The sequence below is a fragment of the Thamnophis elegans genome, chromosome 8 (genome assembly GCF_009769535.1).
Source record: "Thamnophis elegans isolate rThaEle1 chromosome 8, rThaEle1.pri, whole genome shotgun sequence".
Classification (NCBI taxonomy): Eukaryota; Metazoa; Chordata; class Lepidosauria; order Squamata; family Colubridae; genus Thamnophis; species Thamnophis elegans.
This window is the reverse complement of record NC_045548.1, coordinates 3,349,433-3,366,486: the sequence shown is the minus strand read 5'-3', so window position 1 is coordinate 3,366,486 and position 17,054 is coordinate 3,349,433. Positions and strand designations below refer to the sequence as shown.

The following is a 17,054-nucleotide window of genomic DNA, read 5'->3' as shown; positions in this document are numbered from 1 at the left end:
TACCCAGGTCCAATACCATGAAGGGCTTTATAAGTGACGACTAGCACCTTGAAGCGTATCCGGAGACCAATCGGTAACCAGTGCAGCTCACGGAGGATAGGTGTAACGTGGGTGTACCGAGGTGCACCCACAATCGCTCACGCGGCTGCATTCTGGACGAGCTGAAGTCTCCGAATGCTCTTCAAGGGCTGCCCCATGTAGTCTAGTTGGCCAATGAGACAGTACTAAACATGGCACTAACTGCCTCTATTCCTGCCCTTTGCTACATTGTGTGGCATGTTTTAAAACTATCTGACAGCATCTGGTGGTTGCAAGGTGTGATAAGGAGTCTCAGATTCCTGAGTGAGTCAGAGGGATTCTTGTTTAGGACAATTATTTTTGATAATTCACATATGAATTGGAGCATATGAGAATGTTCTGATGTATACTGTGCCCATTATCCACTTCTAAATTTACAGATTTTGATAAGTTCTTCTATCCAACTATTGTAGAGCTGGTATAACAATAACCATACCATTGCTACTGGGATATTTCTTAATCGCTATTAGCAGTTAAGACTTTTTGGGGTCAAATTCAACTCCTGTTACTATTACAAATGTTTCCACACCCATGTTCCTTGGCAACTATACAGAAGGGATTTGGGGAAATCCTCATCAGATATGGTTCCGTTTAATTATTCGAAATTATCCATCTGGCTGGGCATTTTCACTGATACAGTTCAATAAAATAGCTTCCCTTCTTTTTTCTTTCTTTCTTTTTTATTGTCCTTTTTTTAATCTGGCACACAGCAAGGAACATTGGGATCTAAAGTTGATCTTTCTGCCAGAGTATAACAGCCCATAAAAATTCAACATCCAAAATCTAAGAGATTTTCACAGTTCTGTGAAACCGATTAACATTCCCATTATTTTAAAATTAAAAACAGGACCGATCTGAATTTTTTTTTATCATTTAAAGAATAAAGGTGATTTGAAACTAATAGGTAGCTTCTAACACTAATTGACACTGATAACTGGAAAATAATTGAGAAACTTTACTTAAACAGACAAACAGAATGACCATGGGTGGGCCAAAAAGCAGTGCCTTAAGATTCATCATTTCACCTAATCAAAGATTTCAAGCAATAAAACAGACACAAGAGTTTTGGTAGTCTATAAATTATAAAGCCAGAACACGCTTTAAAAAATAATAATAAACTGGCATAATGCTGACTGTGGTTAGCAGTGAATTTATTTATGTTTGGATCTACATTTTCTGTAGTCTTCAGTGCTTCAGTGACATCTAGAGGATGCTTGTATGAATGTATTCCTCCACCCCAAAATTACACTATTAACTAATGGGGGAAGGGATAGATCATGCTTGGATTAATCCCAGACAGTTCTTTCATATAAGCATTCCATTTTCAAAAATAGCCAGCCAGAGACTTCTGAGCTAATCGTCTCCTAATCATTTCACCTTCCGCTATTTTGTTATTTCAGGTAAACTGGCCATAATGATGGCTGATAAATATTAAACCACTATGCAGTTTAAACTGAAATTGCTGACTGGAACTAAAACAATAAATACTCCCAAGATATAAACGGTATCTTCAACATTTTGTATGAGAATGCGCAAGAGATTAAAAAATAAATAAAAAGGGAAACCGCTTGTAACGGAATCCCTCTCTTTGAACCTTACCACATTTTATTTATTTAAGAATCCCTGACGATTGAACGGTAGATAATTTACAGGTTTAATATGAGCAAATGTGTGAAAGAAATAAGTAAACTTTTAAAACAAATTAATCTGAAAAACAAATTAGACAAATAATCAATTTTAAAAACCACTGGGCACAGATACTAAAATAGTAATAAAATAAATTATAAGCCCACATTTTAGCAGAAAATTAACATTAAAAATTATCCTCAATAAGCATGCATAAATCCAAGTTACAAATGTTTCAAGCTGTAGCATCCATACAAATGCTGAATAAGGGAAGAACCACTTCCAAGTTAGACAAGCTAAAACTGAGCTTTACATAATTATCATGGCAACTTCCCCAGTGAAAGAATGGTTAAAACAGCACAACACATGGAAAATATTACTTGCAAAGAAACTAACTGTGATTTCCCACTATAAAAGGGACCACAAATGTGAAAGTGTGCATAATTATGTTAAAGAGCTACTTAATTTTTTTTAAAGTGGTTTCTATAACTGAGTTTAGGCATTCAAGTAGTGCCTGAATTCATCCAAGAGGCATTATGACTGTTTCCCATATATACTATTCCATATACAATGAGGATCCAGATCGTTGGGGGCAATATGCTGACTCTATAAACCGCTTAGAGAGGGCTGTAAAGTACTGTAAAGCAGTATATAAGTCTAAGTGCTATTGCTATTGCTACACATTAAAATATTTTTTTTCTCTGAAAAGATTTTCAAGAGGCGTCTAAATAGTTTGTGTACCAAGTATTTCCCCCTCCCAGAACATCCCCCCCCCACAGTAGTCAAGCAATATAATAAATCATGGAGGCACAAAATACCATTATACAACTCAAGCCTGTCACATATTAGAACATAGAACATAGTCCACTATGGGAAACTGTGGGGTCATAGCAGTGGTGGGATTCAGCCGGTTCGCACCTATTGGGGAGAACTGGTCGGTAACTTTCTAAGCAGTTCGGAGAACCGGTTGTTGGAAGAAATCTCATTTTGGGTTTTTTTTCCGCTTTGCAGGGCTAATCCTTGTAAGGAAGGCAGGAAGGAAGACTGCTTTATTATTATTCTAGACAACTAAACAAAATGAAGAAGCTTTTTAAAATAAATGCTTGATCTGAAGAGGCCCAGTGCTATTGTTTTAAAAAGTGCTACTCTTTTAAATAGCAGAGAATAACTATACTTCCAGAAAACACATCAATTTTAACAGCATCTGTACAAGTATAGTCTGAAATATGACGCTACAAACAGTGTATATTACCTGTATTGTTTGTTGCAAGGAGGCAAATTGCTGAGAGGTAGAGGCGGATGTTTTTCCTTTGTTTTCCTCTCCAAAATCTAGGGGTGTCTTATACTTCAGAGCGTCCTATAGTCCGAAAAATATGATGTGTGTGTGTGTGTGTGTGAGAGAGAGAGATCACTTGTTCTGCCGCGTGGCGCTCTGCCCGGCTGGAAAGAGAGATTGTGCGAGCTTGTTCTGCCTCCAGCTCGCGTGCCTCCCTGCCTCACCATGCCCAACTCTCCCTGCAGGGATGGGCCAGGGTGCCACCGCCGCCACCCCACTGCCGTTGCCCCACTGCCGCCCCACTGCCGCCACTGCTGCCATGCTCCAAGCATAACTGGCTTCCAAACTCCAGAGATCCGTTGCCAAGTCTTCCGGCAGGGGCCGCTCTGGGACTACACTGTAAGGTTGTGGGCTGGCTGTGGGAAGACCAGAGTCTTCCAACAGCCAACCCACAACCATAGAGCGTAATCCCAGAGCGGCTGCTGCCGGAAGACTCAACACCGGATCTCTGGAGTTTGGAAGCCAGTTATGCTTGGAGCATGGCGGCAGTGGGGCGGTAGCGGGGCGGTGGCAGTGGGGGTGGCAGCGGTGCTGTGGTGGCACCCTGGCCCAGCCCTGCAGGGAGAGTTGGGCATGGTGAGGCAGGGACGCACACGAGCTGGAGGCAGAACAAGTGCTCATGCAACCTCTCTTTCCAGCCGGGCAGAGCGCCACGTGACTTAGCGCCTTTGGGATATTACTGGGTCGGTGAGTGGCGCTCTGCCCAGCTGGAAAGGGGTGTTGCTGGGTGGCTGCTCATGAGAGCAGCTGCCTGGCAACCCCACGCTCCAGCTGGGCACAGCGCCACCCAACAGCTTAGCGTTATCCCAAAGGCGTCAAGCAATGTGAGCATCTTTGCCCCCTCCCCCCAGCTCCTGTGGCTTTGCGCCTTCGGGATATCGCTAGGTTGGTGAGTGGCGCTCTGCCTGGCTGGAGGGGGGGTTGTCAAGGGGGCTTATTATTGGGGGAGGGCGTATATTTTTGCCTACAGGAAAAATATGGCATGGTCTTATTATCAGGACACGTCGTAATTTCGGGGAAACATGGTACTAGAGACGAAGTCATTTGAAAGCTGGAGAGGCTGCTGTATAAAATATTTGCTTTCAATTACCACTTTCTCTCAGGTGTTGCAATCTGGCAACTGTGAAGCAGGTTGCCTTCAAAGGGGAAACTTGCATTGGCCCACGATGAACAGGGTCTCCTTTTTATAAGCTGTTCTTTCTGGCGCATAATATTTGCCTGGATTCTTCTGAGAGCAAAGTGTTCTTAAAGCAATCAAGACGGAAAAAAAAAACTACTTTTAAATATCATGCCATTTTCATTCCCATCTACCATAGCCTGGGCCGATGGTTGGACACGATTACTTGAATAAACATGTTCTGGAAAAGGCAGGAGTTAGAGCTGAAGGCAGCTTTAGACATAAATTATCATACCATTAGCAGCAATTGGGGATTCCATCCAAAATTAACCGGGAGGTTTTATGAACACCTGACTTCTTTTTTTTTTTTTAAGAGCCATTTGAATCACCTCCTTATGTACCAAGTCTAATCTGGCAGAGTTATAATATTCAACTTCCTTCTTCTTTTTAATTCACTTTGATTTTCCCCCCCCTTCTGCCAGAACCTCTACAATGAATGTTTTTATGAAAGTTTAATCGTAAAATTCTGTCCAACATTCCATCCAACAAGGTGCAGTTCATTAGAGAGAAAAGTAAGGGAGGAAAAACCAACTTCAGAGGCATAGAATAGGCCAGTGATGGCTAACTTTTTCCGGACCGAGTGCGTGCACGAATGCATGAATGCACGTGTGGCCGAACCCAAAATGCTATCCATGCCCCCACGCATGCCCCGCCCCCTGCACATATGCATGCAACTCCCTGCACACCTCGCCCCCCATGCATGCATGTTACCCTCCACATGCACCCCACGCATGTGCACATTTCCCCTGCATGTGTCCTGCCACCCACACATGCACACATGACTCCCCCAGCGGGACCCGGGCATGGCAGAGACCCAAAGGCCAAATGGATAATGGGAGGCACACAGAGCTGAACTGGGGTGACGGCTCACGTGCCATCAGAGAAGGAGCTGCGTGCCACCTCTTGTACATGTGCATTGGTTCCCCATCACAAGAATAGGCGATGCCTGGCTTAACAGTAGTAGGCATAGTGTTGTGGCCCAGCAGGAGCTGTTGGAGCTGCCACCAGACTCCGACAGCGAGGGGCCCTATGAGTCGGCTTTGGAGGATGTGGAGGACCTTGGACGGGGTTCCGACTCTGAGCAGGGCACAGAGAGGCTGGTTGGCCACCAGAAGGCGCCTGAGCCTTGGACCAGTGGGGAGGAGACAAGAGAGTGTGATCCGGACGTCAGCAGTGGGGAGGAGACAAGGGAGTTGTTCCTAGATGCCTGGCACCGGAAAGCTAATAGGCATCAGGAACAATTACAAAATTACAGGAGGTAATTGCACTCAGCTGGTGGTCATTAGGCTCCTCTCCAGACTATAAAAAGACTGCTTGTGCACACGCCCCTTTTGCAGAAGTCAACGCAGGAACTAATGTTGGAGAACATGATTGTGAGCTTGGCAGGCTGGATTGCTGCCAGGGCTTATCTGTGCCGGATTGCTGCCCAAGCTTGTCTGTGCCGGTTTGCTGTCAAGGACCTGTCTGTCTGTTAATTAAATGCCATAACTTATCTTTGGCTCGGAGTGTGTTGGTGTGGGACAAGGGGGGGTCAGAACAGGATAGCATCAAAATCACAAGAAATAATAGTACCATTCTATACTGTACTAGTGAGGCCACACTTGGAATACTATATCAAAGTGCCCTCAGAGAATTATTGGAATGTGACATTCAGCTTTTGTAGCAATCCATTAATAACTACATTAACAATTACTAACCATATTAACCGTTATGATTAATTGAGTAATGATTTGAGTCTGTTTAATGTATAAATCTTAACCAATCTAATATCATGGTTGCTGATATACATGTACTTTCCTGATGCATCCATGTCTTACCTTAGCTCAGAGCAGAGGTGGGTTCCTACCAGTTCTCGCACCTATTCGGTAGAACCGGTTCGTCAAATCTACCGAACCGGTTAGAAGAGGTCCCACCAGTGGACCCGGAAAGCAGGCCACACCTACAGAAGAGGTCCTGAAATGTTTTTGAAACCCACCACTGGCTCAGAGGTAATATCCACTAAAGATGATGATAGGATGACAAGATTTAATAGGACCTTTTTTAAGAGGCTCATGGTATGTCCTTGAATGTCTCTACGTATTAACATTAGGTGAACCAAATCAGTCCTGTGACTACTATACATAAAGACATTGTGGCACTATACCACAAAATAAGTAGGCATTGCAAAAGTATCCCAGATTGCATGAATTGTGCTTGGATAAGCACAATATTGTGTTTGGATATTGTGCAAGTGCTGTCCTTGGTTAAGACTAAACACATTTTGTCCTTTTATGTCTTCCATACTCAATGCTCATATTTCCACTCAGAATCAATAGATTATCCTTGCTGAGAATTGCCATGGCATCAAAGCTGTGCTTGTTGTTAACTGCGTTCATGGGTTTTTGTTTTTTTTTCATTCATTCAATTTATTTCCCATCTGGGATTTGAAGGCAATATTCATTAGAAGAAGAGTCTCACTTCATTTTATCCCCACGATAACCTTGTGAGATTAGCTGGGCTAAAAGAGTGTGGCTAACCCATTGGTCATCTACAGTTAGCCATGGTTAAATGAATACACAGGGATTTCTCTAGACTTAGCATAACACCTTATACTACAATGGCTCTGAATTCAACGAACTGTCAATCCAAAAAGACCGGAGAGATTCAGATACTTTAAGGAACTTTTCTGAAGCTCCTCTACCAATATTATTTCTATTTTAGATTGTGAATCAGCCACATGGAGCTCATAAGCATCTCCCTTTGCATACAGGCAACATGTTCTGGGTCCTCAAAACAATTAAAAATTAAGTTAAAATGCCTTTTATAAATGGGTGACATAATTTCCTTATCTCGGGATGGTTTGAAAAGGTTCTCTTGCCATCTCATCAAGGCAAACACTTCACACAAAGACTAGAACTTTACTAAGAGCAGTGATAGAACCTTAATTTAATAAAATAAAAATAAATAAATAAAATAAATAAAAAGAAATGAAAGAAGTCCATATGTCCTTCTTCAACCCCACCACATCCAGCAGAAGATGCAAGTCTACCAAAATCTAAACTTCACCCAAATTCTTTTAAAAAACAAACCCTGTGTCCATGATTTGTCTCCTTTTAAAGGTTGCAAGGATGCATTTGTTTGTTTTGAATGATCAAGCAATCCCTCCGAATATACGCTAAGCACAAAAATATAAGTACTATTGAAAGGAGACAGGTCTCTAACTGCAAACCAGTTTGGAGCTTGTCTCCAAATGTTCAGTAGTTCCGTTGGGAAACCACTGTTTTTTCCCCCTGCGGAGTGAATGATGAGATTCTAATTGCCAATTGTACTCTGAACAATAGTAAATCCTAGGCCTTAGCTTGACGGACAATCTCAGCGAAAGAAGCAGACAAGCCCAGCTGGGAAGCATTAGAGAGAAACTTTCACTTCTTATTTAAGAACTGAATTATAACCTGGTTTTGCTTAACGTTGTACAGATGCATGTTCAGTAAATCCAGCTGTGGTTTATTGGATGGAGCCAGTGATTTCCCCCCCCTCTCCTTTTTGAGAATAGCTCAATTGGCCCTGGATTCCATTAAAATGCATTTTTATTGCCTACATTAAGCTTTAATTCTGTTTCATGTTCATGCAGATCTTTCCCTTTTATATGGACAACTGGAGTGATTAACAATAACATGCCAGAACAAATGCAATAATATCCAAAATCACAAATCAAACAATAAGAAAAATTACCCAAGAGCAATACTGGAATAGCCTATCCTCCAAGCTGATAGGAATTTTCCTTTTTCCTATGTTGACAATCTACGTTTCTTTATTTTTTTATTTCAAGAAAACAGAAACAATGGGTCCAGTATTTACAACACCATAACAGTTGTAGTTGGAGAACCGGTAGCAGAAATTTTGAGTAGTTCAGAGAACTGGTAAATACCAACTCTTACTGGCCCCATTCTCTGCTTCCCGAGTCCCAGCTGATGGGGAGGGAATGGGGATTTTGCAGTATCCTTCTCCTGCAGTGGGGAGGGAACGGATATTTTACAGTATCCTTCCCCTGGAGTAAGGAAGGAATGGAGATTTTACAACCCGCCAAGCCACGCCCACAGAACCGGTAGTAAAAAGGTTTGAATCCCACCACTGGATGAAGACCAATAAATTAAAAGTTATGAAACTTGATAAGTGGGTCATTTGCTTAACAGTTGGAGATGATAGAAGTCTTCCTAAAGAAAAGTCAACTACTAATGACCTTCTACTTCACTAATTCCAACTTCTACCAATTCTAGTCAATATGGCCAGTATCAAAAGAGATGAAAATTGTCCTGCAGTTCAGAGAAGATCTATATAATTTGAAAAAAGTTCTGGTAAAGTTTTCATACTAGACAACCCGAAGAGGAAAACTATGATTCACCCTAGAATATGAGTCCCCCTCGGGGAAAAGGGCGGCATACAAATGAAATAAATTAAATAAATGAAATATCCCATTTGATTTCATTGTGTTATGTTGGATCAAGCATTTAAAGAAACCATTTATTTTGTAGCAATAGCAATAGCAGTTAGACTTATATACCGCTTCATAGGGCTTTCAGCCCTCTCTAAGCGGTTTACAGAGTCGGCATATTGCCCCCACAGTCCGGGTCCTCATTTTACCCACCTCGGAAGGATGGAAGGTTGAGTCAACCTTGAGCCGGTGAGATTAGAACCGCTGAATTGCAGATAGCAGTCAGCTGAAGTGGCCTGCAGTACTGCACCCTAACCACTGCGCCACCTTGGCTCCTACAATCTTGTGTTCATTTATCTTTTGCGTATTTGGAAATGGATGAGAAATGAATCAGTTATTCCTCTGAAACGACTTTTTCTTCAGTGGGGAATTCAGCATAGAATGTATCACCTAAGAATTGTGCAGATTCACAGCATACAATGCTCCTAAAATTTAACTAGATGTTGGGACAGATGAAATGTCGCTCCAACCCTGAAACAGTTCATCTGAGGTTTAAACCCTACTCAAATTTAGGGGGACTGCTGGGACCTGTATAACTTACACTTTTGAACCATTAGCACCTTCGTATCTCTTCTACCACAGGTTTGGGCCTGATCCCACAGAGACAGAAAGCATCCTGGTTTCTCTGGAAAACTAGCATAGAAAATTGCTCAGTCCTCTCAACAATATCCAAATCATAATTGTATTATCCTTGTTTGGCCTTCAGAATTTGAGAAGACATTTTGTCCTTGATATTTGCCAGTCTTGGCAATAAAAGAGCCAGGAGAACTGGAAGTGGATATGAATCTTCCACACTTGCAAGCTTATTTTGCCTTGAATTTATTGGCTCAAGATGTCTTATTAGTACATTGTTATTTTCTTAATACTTTAGAAGTAAGAAGTAATGTATGTGTTTTTGAAAGCATATCAGGGGTGGGTTTCAAAAATTTTTGGAACCTACTCTGTGGGTGTGGCCTCCTTTGTGGGAGTGGCTTGCTGGCCATGTGACCTGGTGGGAGTGGCTTGCCAGCCATGTGTTCTCTCTCTCTCTCTCTCTCTCTCTCTCTCTCTCTCTCTCTCTCTCTCTCTCTCTCTTTCCTTCCTTTTGTCTCTCTGTCCCTTTTTCTTTTTTCTTTCATCTCTCTCACTCTTTTTCTTTCTTTTTTCTTTTATTTATTTCTTCCTTTCTTTCTCTTTCTCTCTCTCTCTGTGTCAGTCTCTCTGTGTGTGTGTGTGTGTGTGTGTGTCAGTGGTGGGTTTCAAAAATTTTTGGAACCTCTTCTGTAGGTGTGGCCTGCTTTCTGGGTCCACTGGTGGAACCTCTTCTAACCGGTTCAGGGATTTGACGAACCGGTTCTACCGAACTGGTGCGAACTGGTAGGAACCCACCTCTGAAGCATATGCATTAAAGTTCTTAATGTCTCACTCCAAGTTAAAAAGAAAGTTCATATCTATCTAGTAAAATCCATGCCATGATTTTTAAAAATCATATTTTATAGTAACTGTGCTTTCCACCGCAAGCATAAACCATTGGGTCAAAAATGATTATATATAAGTGGCTCTGATTAAGAGTGGAACAGGGTAACGCTAAATAAGGGTGGGGAGAGCATAGCTAAAATCTGCTGGTCCTACCAGCTGTTCGTTTAAAGAAATCAAGACTGACGCTATGAAAAGATAAATATATTTATATGGAAGAACAGACTGTCCTTAAACTAAATGCGTATTTTGGCTAGCTTGCATAAACATCACCTGTTATGATTCCAAACAACAATCGAAACCCAAAGGCATTAATCATATTCTACCTATCCAAAAAATAAGTTGAAGTAGTTCTGTAAAATGTACGGAGGGGAGAAACATTCTTGTATGTCATTCAGAGAAATGCAAAAAATGCAGATCTTTAAAAACAATCTTCTTCTGCAGAGTCACAGGCTGTATCATCGGATGCACCTTCAGTTTATATCAATGGCATCCCATGCTTCACTACAACTTCCCAATAATCTTCCGAGAAAAATTAGGAAGACTTGGATTTTTCTCAGTAATACCACTTAAAATGGGTAATTGTCTGTAGCAAAGAGAATACGTGCAATAGTTACTGGATAGTGGAAAGGAAAAAGAAATGGAGAGTAGGAGAGACCGACCATTCCAGAGATTCACAGGGCGAAACAAATTATATTGAACGCATAGTATTCAGCCCCCAATTACTTTTTTATTTACTTCAAAGTAAACAGATGAGAACTTGGAATAAAAGTGAAAACATTGGTGGGCTTTGGAATTCAAGAGGAGTTGGACTTGGTTTGTTTGTGGCTTCCTAAAGACTCTAGGTTAATTCCTCTTTTGATTCCACCCCCAGATTCTGACACTCATCTTACACATACATTTCTCAGTAAAAAAAATAAATCCAAAGTCTTCTCTATTTTATCTTTTTTTCTCCCCTTCTGGTTTTCAGATTTCAACTGCAAACAAGACTTCAATCCTAATGCAGAAAATCCTAACTGCCACACAAGAAGAAAACAGAGCTAGAGAATGATTTATTTATATTTTTAATTTAAAAGATTTATAAAGATGACAACTTGTGACTCAACAAACAAAAAAAGAAAAAATACAATTCAAAAAAAAATCTCAAACCCAAAACATGTAATTGAGACTGGTGGTAAAAATAGGCACATGTACCATAGAATGTGCTCAGGTGTGATCCTGGTTTAATGACTAGGAGAAAAGCCAGGTCTTTACACTCAACAGAAGGCCAATAAGATTGCTATTTTCAAACATATTAAGGGTGAATTTCCAACACTGTATGTTAAAGTTTGCTAATCTTGGGTGCCAAGATTCTTGAGATATCTGTATAGGGTTCTGCAGATCCCCAACTTGACTTTTTAAAAATGATTAACAACTTACAAAATCTGCCAAATCTCACAAATTGTTGGTCTTCTTCCATACGTTCTTCTTTGGTTTCAGGTGAGAATGTGCTATCATGAGATTATTACAAAATTTCAACCCGTTGCAGGGAAAAAATAATGAAGATAGCCAAATAGTGAAAATGAGCAAGGGTGTCTGTTCTGACCCCCTCCTCCGTCCAGTAACGAATGCCGAGACAAGCTTAACTGGAATGTCCTTTAATAGCAAGACCAAAATCTCGGTGGCTGAAAGCCAAGCAAACAAACAGATAAGGACCTTGGCAGCAACTCAGACAAACCTTGGCAGCAATCCAGCCTGCCAAGTTAGTTACAACAGTTCTCTTTAGTCAATGCATTGACTTCTGCAAGAGGGGCGTGTCACAAGCAGTCTTTTTTATAGTCTGGAGAGGAGCCTGATGACCACCAGCTGAGCGCAATTACCTCCTGTAATTGCGTAATTGTTCCTGACGCCAAGTAGCTCTTCGATGGCGTGCATCCAGGAACAACTCACTGCTGGCTTCTGGATCACTCTCCCTTGTCTCCTCCCCACTGGTCCAAGGCTCAGGCGCCACCTGGTGGCTAACCAGCCTCTCTGCGCCCTGCTCGGAGTCGGAACCCTGTCCAGGGTCCTCCACCTCCTCCAGAGCCGACTCATAGGGCCCCTCCCTGTCGGAGTCTGGTGGCAGCTCCAACGGCTCCTGCTGGGCCACAACAGGTGTCTATTGTCGATAAAAATTATATCAGATTGCCATATTTGTTTTTCTCCAATTAGAGATCAGAGGTTTATTCAGATACTTCTGGAGGAAGAATGAGATAAGATACTATAGGTTGACGCAAATACTATGAGGAATCTTTTGCAGATTAGTATAGTTATATATACACATCTCATAAGGCAAATCACGTTATTCAAGCCCAAGATATTTTTTTGCTTGATACAGAGGACAATTGGTTTAAGCACTAGGCAATTGTAAATGCTTAGATTTTTCCTACTTTTTCCTTGAACTCTCATTATTTTAATGGATGTTTATATTATCTTGTATCTATTGTTCATCACCCACAATTATGTATTTCAGATGGATGGCTATATTATTTTTTTAAACAAATAAATGTATTCAAATCACATACTCTTATATTAATAAGTTAAATAGTGAAAAGATTAAAACATTTGTACCGGAAAATAAATATTGCCATTGCATTTTTGCACTACAATTGATGGAAATAGGGATGGTCTACTTACTCAACATGGGAAATCTGATTTTTGGGGGTGCGGAAGTTACTCATGGACATTTCTTCAAAGTTCACTAATTTTGTTTCATTTTTAATCTCATATCATGTGAACATTTTTAGGTCTTTATAGAACCTGAAAAATAATAGTTGAGAGGTGACTAGAGAAACACATTCACTACTTACGGCCTGATTCACAAGTAAAACTGTATCATAGTTTAGTATTAAGTATAAGTAGTTCAAACATTAGGTTCACATGTTTACTTTTCCTCCAGTTTCCCAGTATGACTGCAAAGAAAAAGATTCAGCTTCCATTTGAGATTAAGTAGTGCGGATTTGTGCCAGATTTAGCTGTGCATTTGAACAGGTGGCAAACTATAATTAATCTTAATTATGGTGAAACTTTTGATCAGTACAAGATTGCTCCAACTCGAAGTCAAGTTTGCTTTAGGCTAATTTTTATCATGATAATCTACAGATAAAGTAAAATTTTTAGTAATGCATCTGAATCAAACCAATATTTCAGTCTAATAAATGTATATTGTCGTTAGTACTAGGTAGTTCTCAATTTACAACCATGATTTAACCCCAAAGTTATGTTGCTAAGTCAAACATTTAAGTGAGTTTATGACTTTCCTTGCCACAGTTATTAAGTGAATCACTGCAGTTCTTAAGTTAGTGACATGGCTATTAAGTGAATCGGGCTTCCCCATTGTCTGTGCTTGTCAGAAGGTTGAGAAAGGTGATTATATGACTCTGGGACATGCAACTATTATAAATATGAGCTGTTTACCAATTTTATCTTATTTTGAACACTTCGTAGCCTCTCAGATGGAAACTGGCTATTAGTCTTGGTGTTACAGCCCTCTCTACTGATCATGAAACAATTTACAGTTGTCTCATTTTTCTGCTTATAATTTTACCATACAGAGAAAAGTGAGGAATAAAATTCTATGCAACACATTGATTTTAAAACTTGGCTTGCATGTGTGTGTGTGTGAGAGAGAGATGGAGGGGTGGGAGGGAGGGAGGGAGAGGGGAGGGGGAGGGAGAGGAAGAGGAAGAGAGGGGAGGGGGATAGGGAGAGAGTGATAAATATGAACCAATTGCAAAGCATTCAAATTTTGATCATGTGACCAAAGGAATAGCACAATGGTTGTGAGTGTGAAAAATGGTCATAAGTCACTTTTTTCAATGCTGTTATAACTTTGAACAGTCATTAAGTGAAGTTGTGTAAGTCAAGATATAAAGTATTATTTTTTTTACAAATCATGTAATTTATAAACAAATTAGAGATACAAAGGGACTGGGAAAAAGAAATTGACAGTTTGGTTGATTATGAGCATTGAATAAAATATAATACATAATGGCTCAATTATTTCATTTTTAAATGTTACTGCTGTCTTTCATTTGCTTGTATGTTTGGATAATTTGCCCGAAAATTAATAGTGCAATTATCTCATTCCAGAGATAATTTACATTATTTTCAATTTGGAATAAAAATCCAATACAGTAATATTCCAAGAGCTTGAAAAGCAGCATATGGTTAGAATTTGACTAATTACACCACACTGAATTTGAAAGAGAGTTCTGTCACCAAAGACAATGGAAAAAAGATTTTATCTTTAAAGTTTTTAGAATGAACGACAATTAACTGAATAATTAACTGAATAATTAACTGAATGACAATGAACTGAATTTTAACTGAAAGCCCTATGAAGCGGTATATAAGTCTAACTGCTTATTGCTTATATTTAGATCAGTGTTTCTCAACCTTGGCAACTTGAAGACGTCTGGACTTCAACTCCCAGAATTCCCCAGCCAGCGAATGCTGGCTGGGGAATTCTGGGAGTTGAAGTCCAGACGTCTTCAAGTTGCCAAGGTTGAGAAACACTGATTTAGATGCATCCTGCATTAATACCTGGTTTGCACTATTAATTCTGCTTTTAACTTAATAAAAACATAAAGTTAGATTATTTCTAAATTAACAAGCAAGCAATGTTCACAAGATACAAATCGGGTCCTAGCTGCAATTTTACCTTTTCATTCCATTTGTTGGACGATGTTTCCTTTTTAGCTGAGAACATCTTACATTCTGAAACAACTTTCTGACTCATCTTTTTTCAAACTACCAACAACTCCGAGGATCTTACAAGGAGCTTCTTTCCTGCATATCGGATCAGTGAGCGTACAAGTCTTCAATTCCCCTTCCAAAGAACCAACATGTCGCTGGACTTCCAGGATCACTTGTTCAACGTCTTCTAATCTTGGTTTATGATGCTCAGCATTCTTCACCATCTCGGAGAACTTCTTTTTAATGTCTGTGCGTGCCAGCTTCATATCATTAACTTTTTTGACGTGGCAGCTGGTGGTGTCCTGCCAGTTTCTTCCATTTTCCTTCAAGAGTTCAATATTCCTTTCCATAGATCAGATTTCTTGGGGAAGCACAATCTAATCTATGGAGAAAGTTGCCAGCAATGCATAAATTTCCTTATTGAAGGAAGCCTTCAGGCTCAACATACAGCTATCTTCAGGAGAGCAGAAGTTTTTGTCCTTGATGAAGACAGTAGAAAAGTGTTCCTCTTCGTGAGACATGTTGATTCTGTAAAGTGTTGGGATCAAAAAGATTTCCCCAAGGATTTTACCACTGATGAAGAAGTCTTCTTTCTGGTGGCGGTAGACATTATGTCTATTTATATCAAGGCATTAGAAGCTAAAAGAAAACAACGACCTCCAGAAGCTTTCTAAAAGACGGAGACCCGATGTAATAGATCAAATTCGATCTATTAAAAGAAGATGTCATGACTTGGACAGACAATTTGAGTTCTTATGGAAAATGCCTATTTCTTTTTTTAAGTATTCCTGAGAAAGTATCGCAATGTTCAGGCGGACATTTGCCACGCAACGGCCATCAGTTCTTGGGGAAGTCAGAAGAAATATTTGTACTTGTGGAATCCGACTTCACAAAGGCTGTTAGACATCCGAGAAGGGAAGGACACTTTAGCAACTATTTATGACCAATATACGCCTAGTATCCAGCTTGATCAGCGATACGAGCCAAGTGAACTATAGGGGAAGCTAAATTTGGGTACTTGACATTTTTACAGCTTAATACTTAATTGTTTCATGTGCCAGCTGCTTTACAAAAAAATTGTTGGCACGCAGATAATTTATTTCAAAGCAGGTTGTAACACAAATAGTTCCTAAAATTTAGAAACTGTTTGCATATAAGCCGAACAAGAGATTCACACACTGCTATTCATTCTTTTATTTATTTTATATCCTGCTCAAGGCACCTAGCAGAACAGGAACTTTACCATGGAATTGTATCATATCCAGTAGGTCCTGTTTGTGACAAATATTAGGAGTAAATGCCACTCATTATAACTACCATATTAGAAAAATTGATAGTTGACATTTGGTCTTTCTTCTGCAATATGCAACTGATATTCTTGTATATCAGTTTAAAAAATGTTTGTTTGTCCTATGGATGCAAAGACTTAGAAATGTAGAATGCAAAACACCAAATCCCTTGAAATTATATACTGCTGTTATTTCAATTTCCCCACTGATTAGGAGAGTCATCTGATATTGAATTGAATATTAAAATTATTATATGTGGGCCTGGGACTCCAATGGGGGAGTGTCATGTTGGAGGTGGCTGATTAACAACAAATGCTACCCTACTCCACCCCCACTTCCCCCCCCATTACTCATCTGTTGTGACTCAGCAGAAGTTTGCTGTGAGTTGAGTCGGGATGCAGGAATGTTGCTCCAGCTGTTGCTCGTTAGTGTCATCTTCTGGAGATAAAAGGACTGATGGTGCCACGCCCTGGTGGCAGATGTCAATGTTCGTTCGTTCGTGGTTCGTCGTTCATCGGTCGTGGTTTGTTTGTGAGAGGCACTTGGATAAGTGATTTACTTTCTGTAACCATGATTCAAAGAGACACTTGGAGAAGTGATTTGCTTCCTTTCTGTAAACCTGGTTTTGCTGTAAGAGCCCTTTGTTTTTGCATTCTGCTGCGTAACCTTTTGGCCAGAGACTTTATTTATGTTTATTTTGGGCTCACAGCCAGCGTGAGCCAGGACTGATAAAGTTATTTCCTTTTAAGTCTGTCTGACTGTCGTCTGTGAACGAGCGAAGAAGGGGAGTCAGAACACTCATCCTACTTCTTCCCTCCGCATCTTTTAGTTATAGTTGATAATTTGTATTTTTACAACATTTTATTCTTATTATAGAATAAGAATTATGTTTGTATAGTCGTCTTC

General features: G+C 40.1%; 1 protein-coding gene across 1 annotated transcript in view; it reads right to left on the bottom strand.

Annotated features, from left to right (window-relative positions):
* Positions 1 to 15,469, bottom strand: part of MYLK4 (myosin light chain kinase family member 4) — a 40,834-nt gene extending 25,365 nt beyond the window's left edge. Inside the window, 4 exon segments of the mRNA XM_032222846.1 lie at positions 14,825 to 14,875; positions 14,877 to 15,182; positions 15,379 to 15,411; positions 15,413 to 15,469. Of these exon segments, the coding sequence (XP_032078737.1) occupies positions 14,825 to 14,875; positions 14,877 to 15,182; positions 15,379 to 15,411; positions 15,413 to 15,469 (447 nt within the window).
* Positions 15,470 to 17,054: the final 1,585 nt, after the last annotated feature.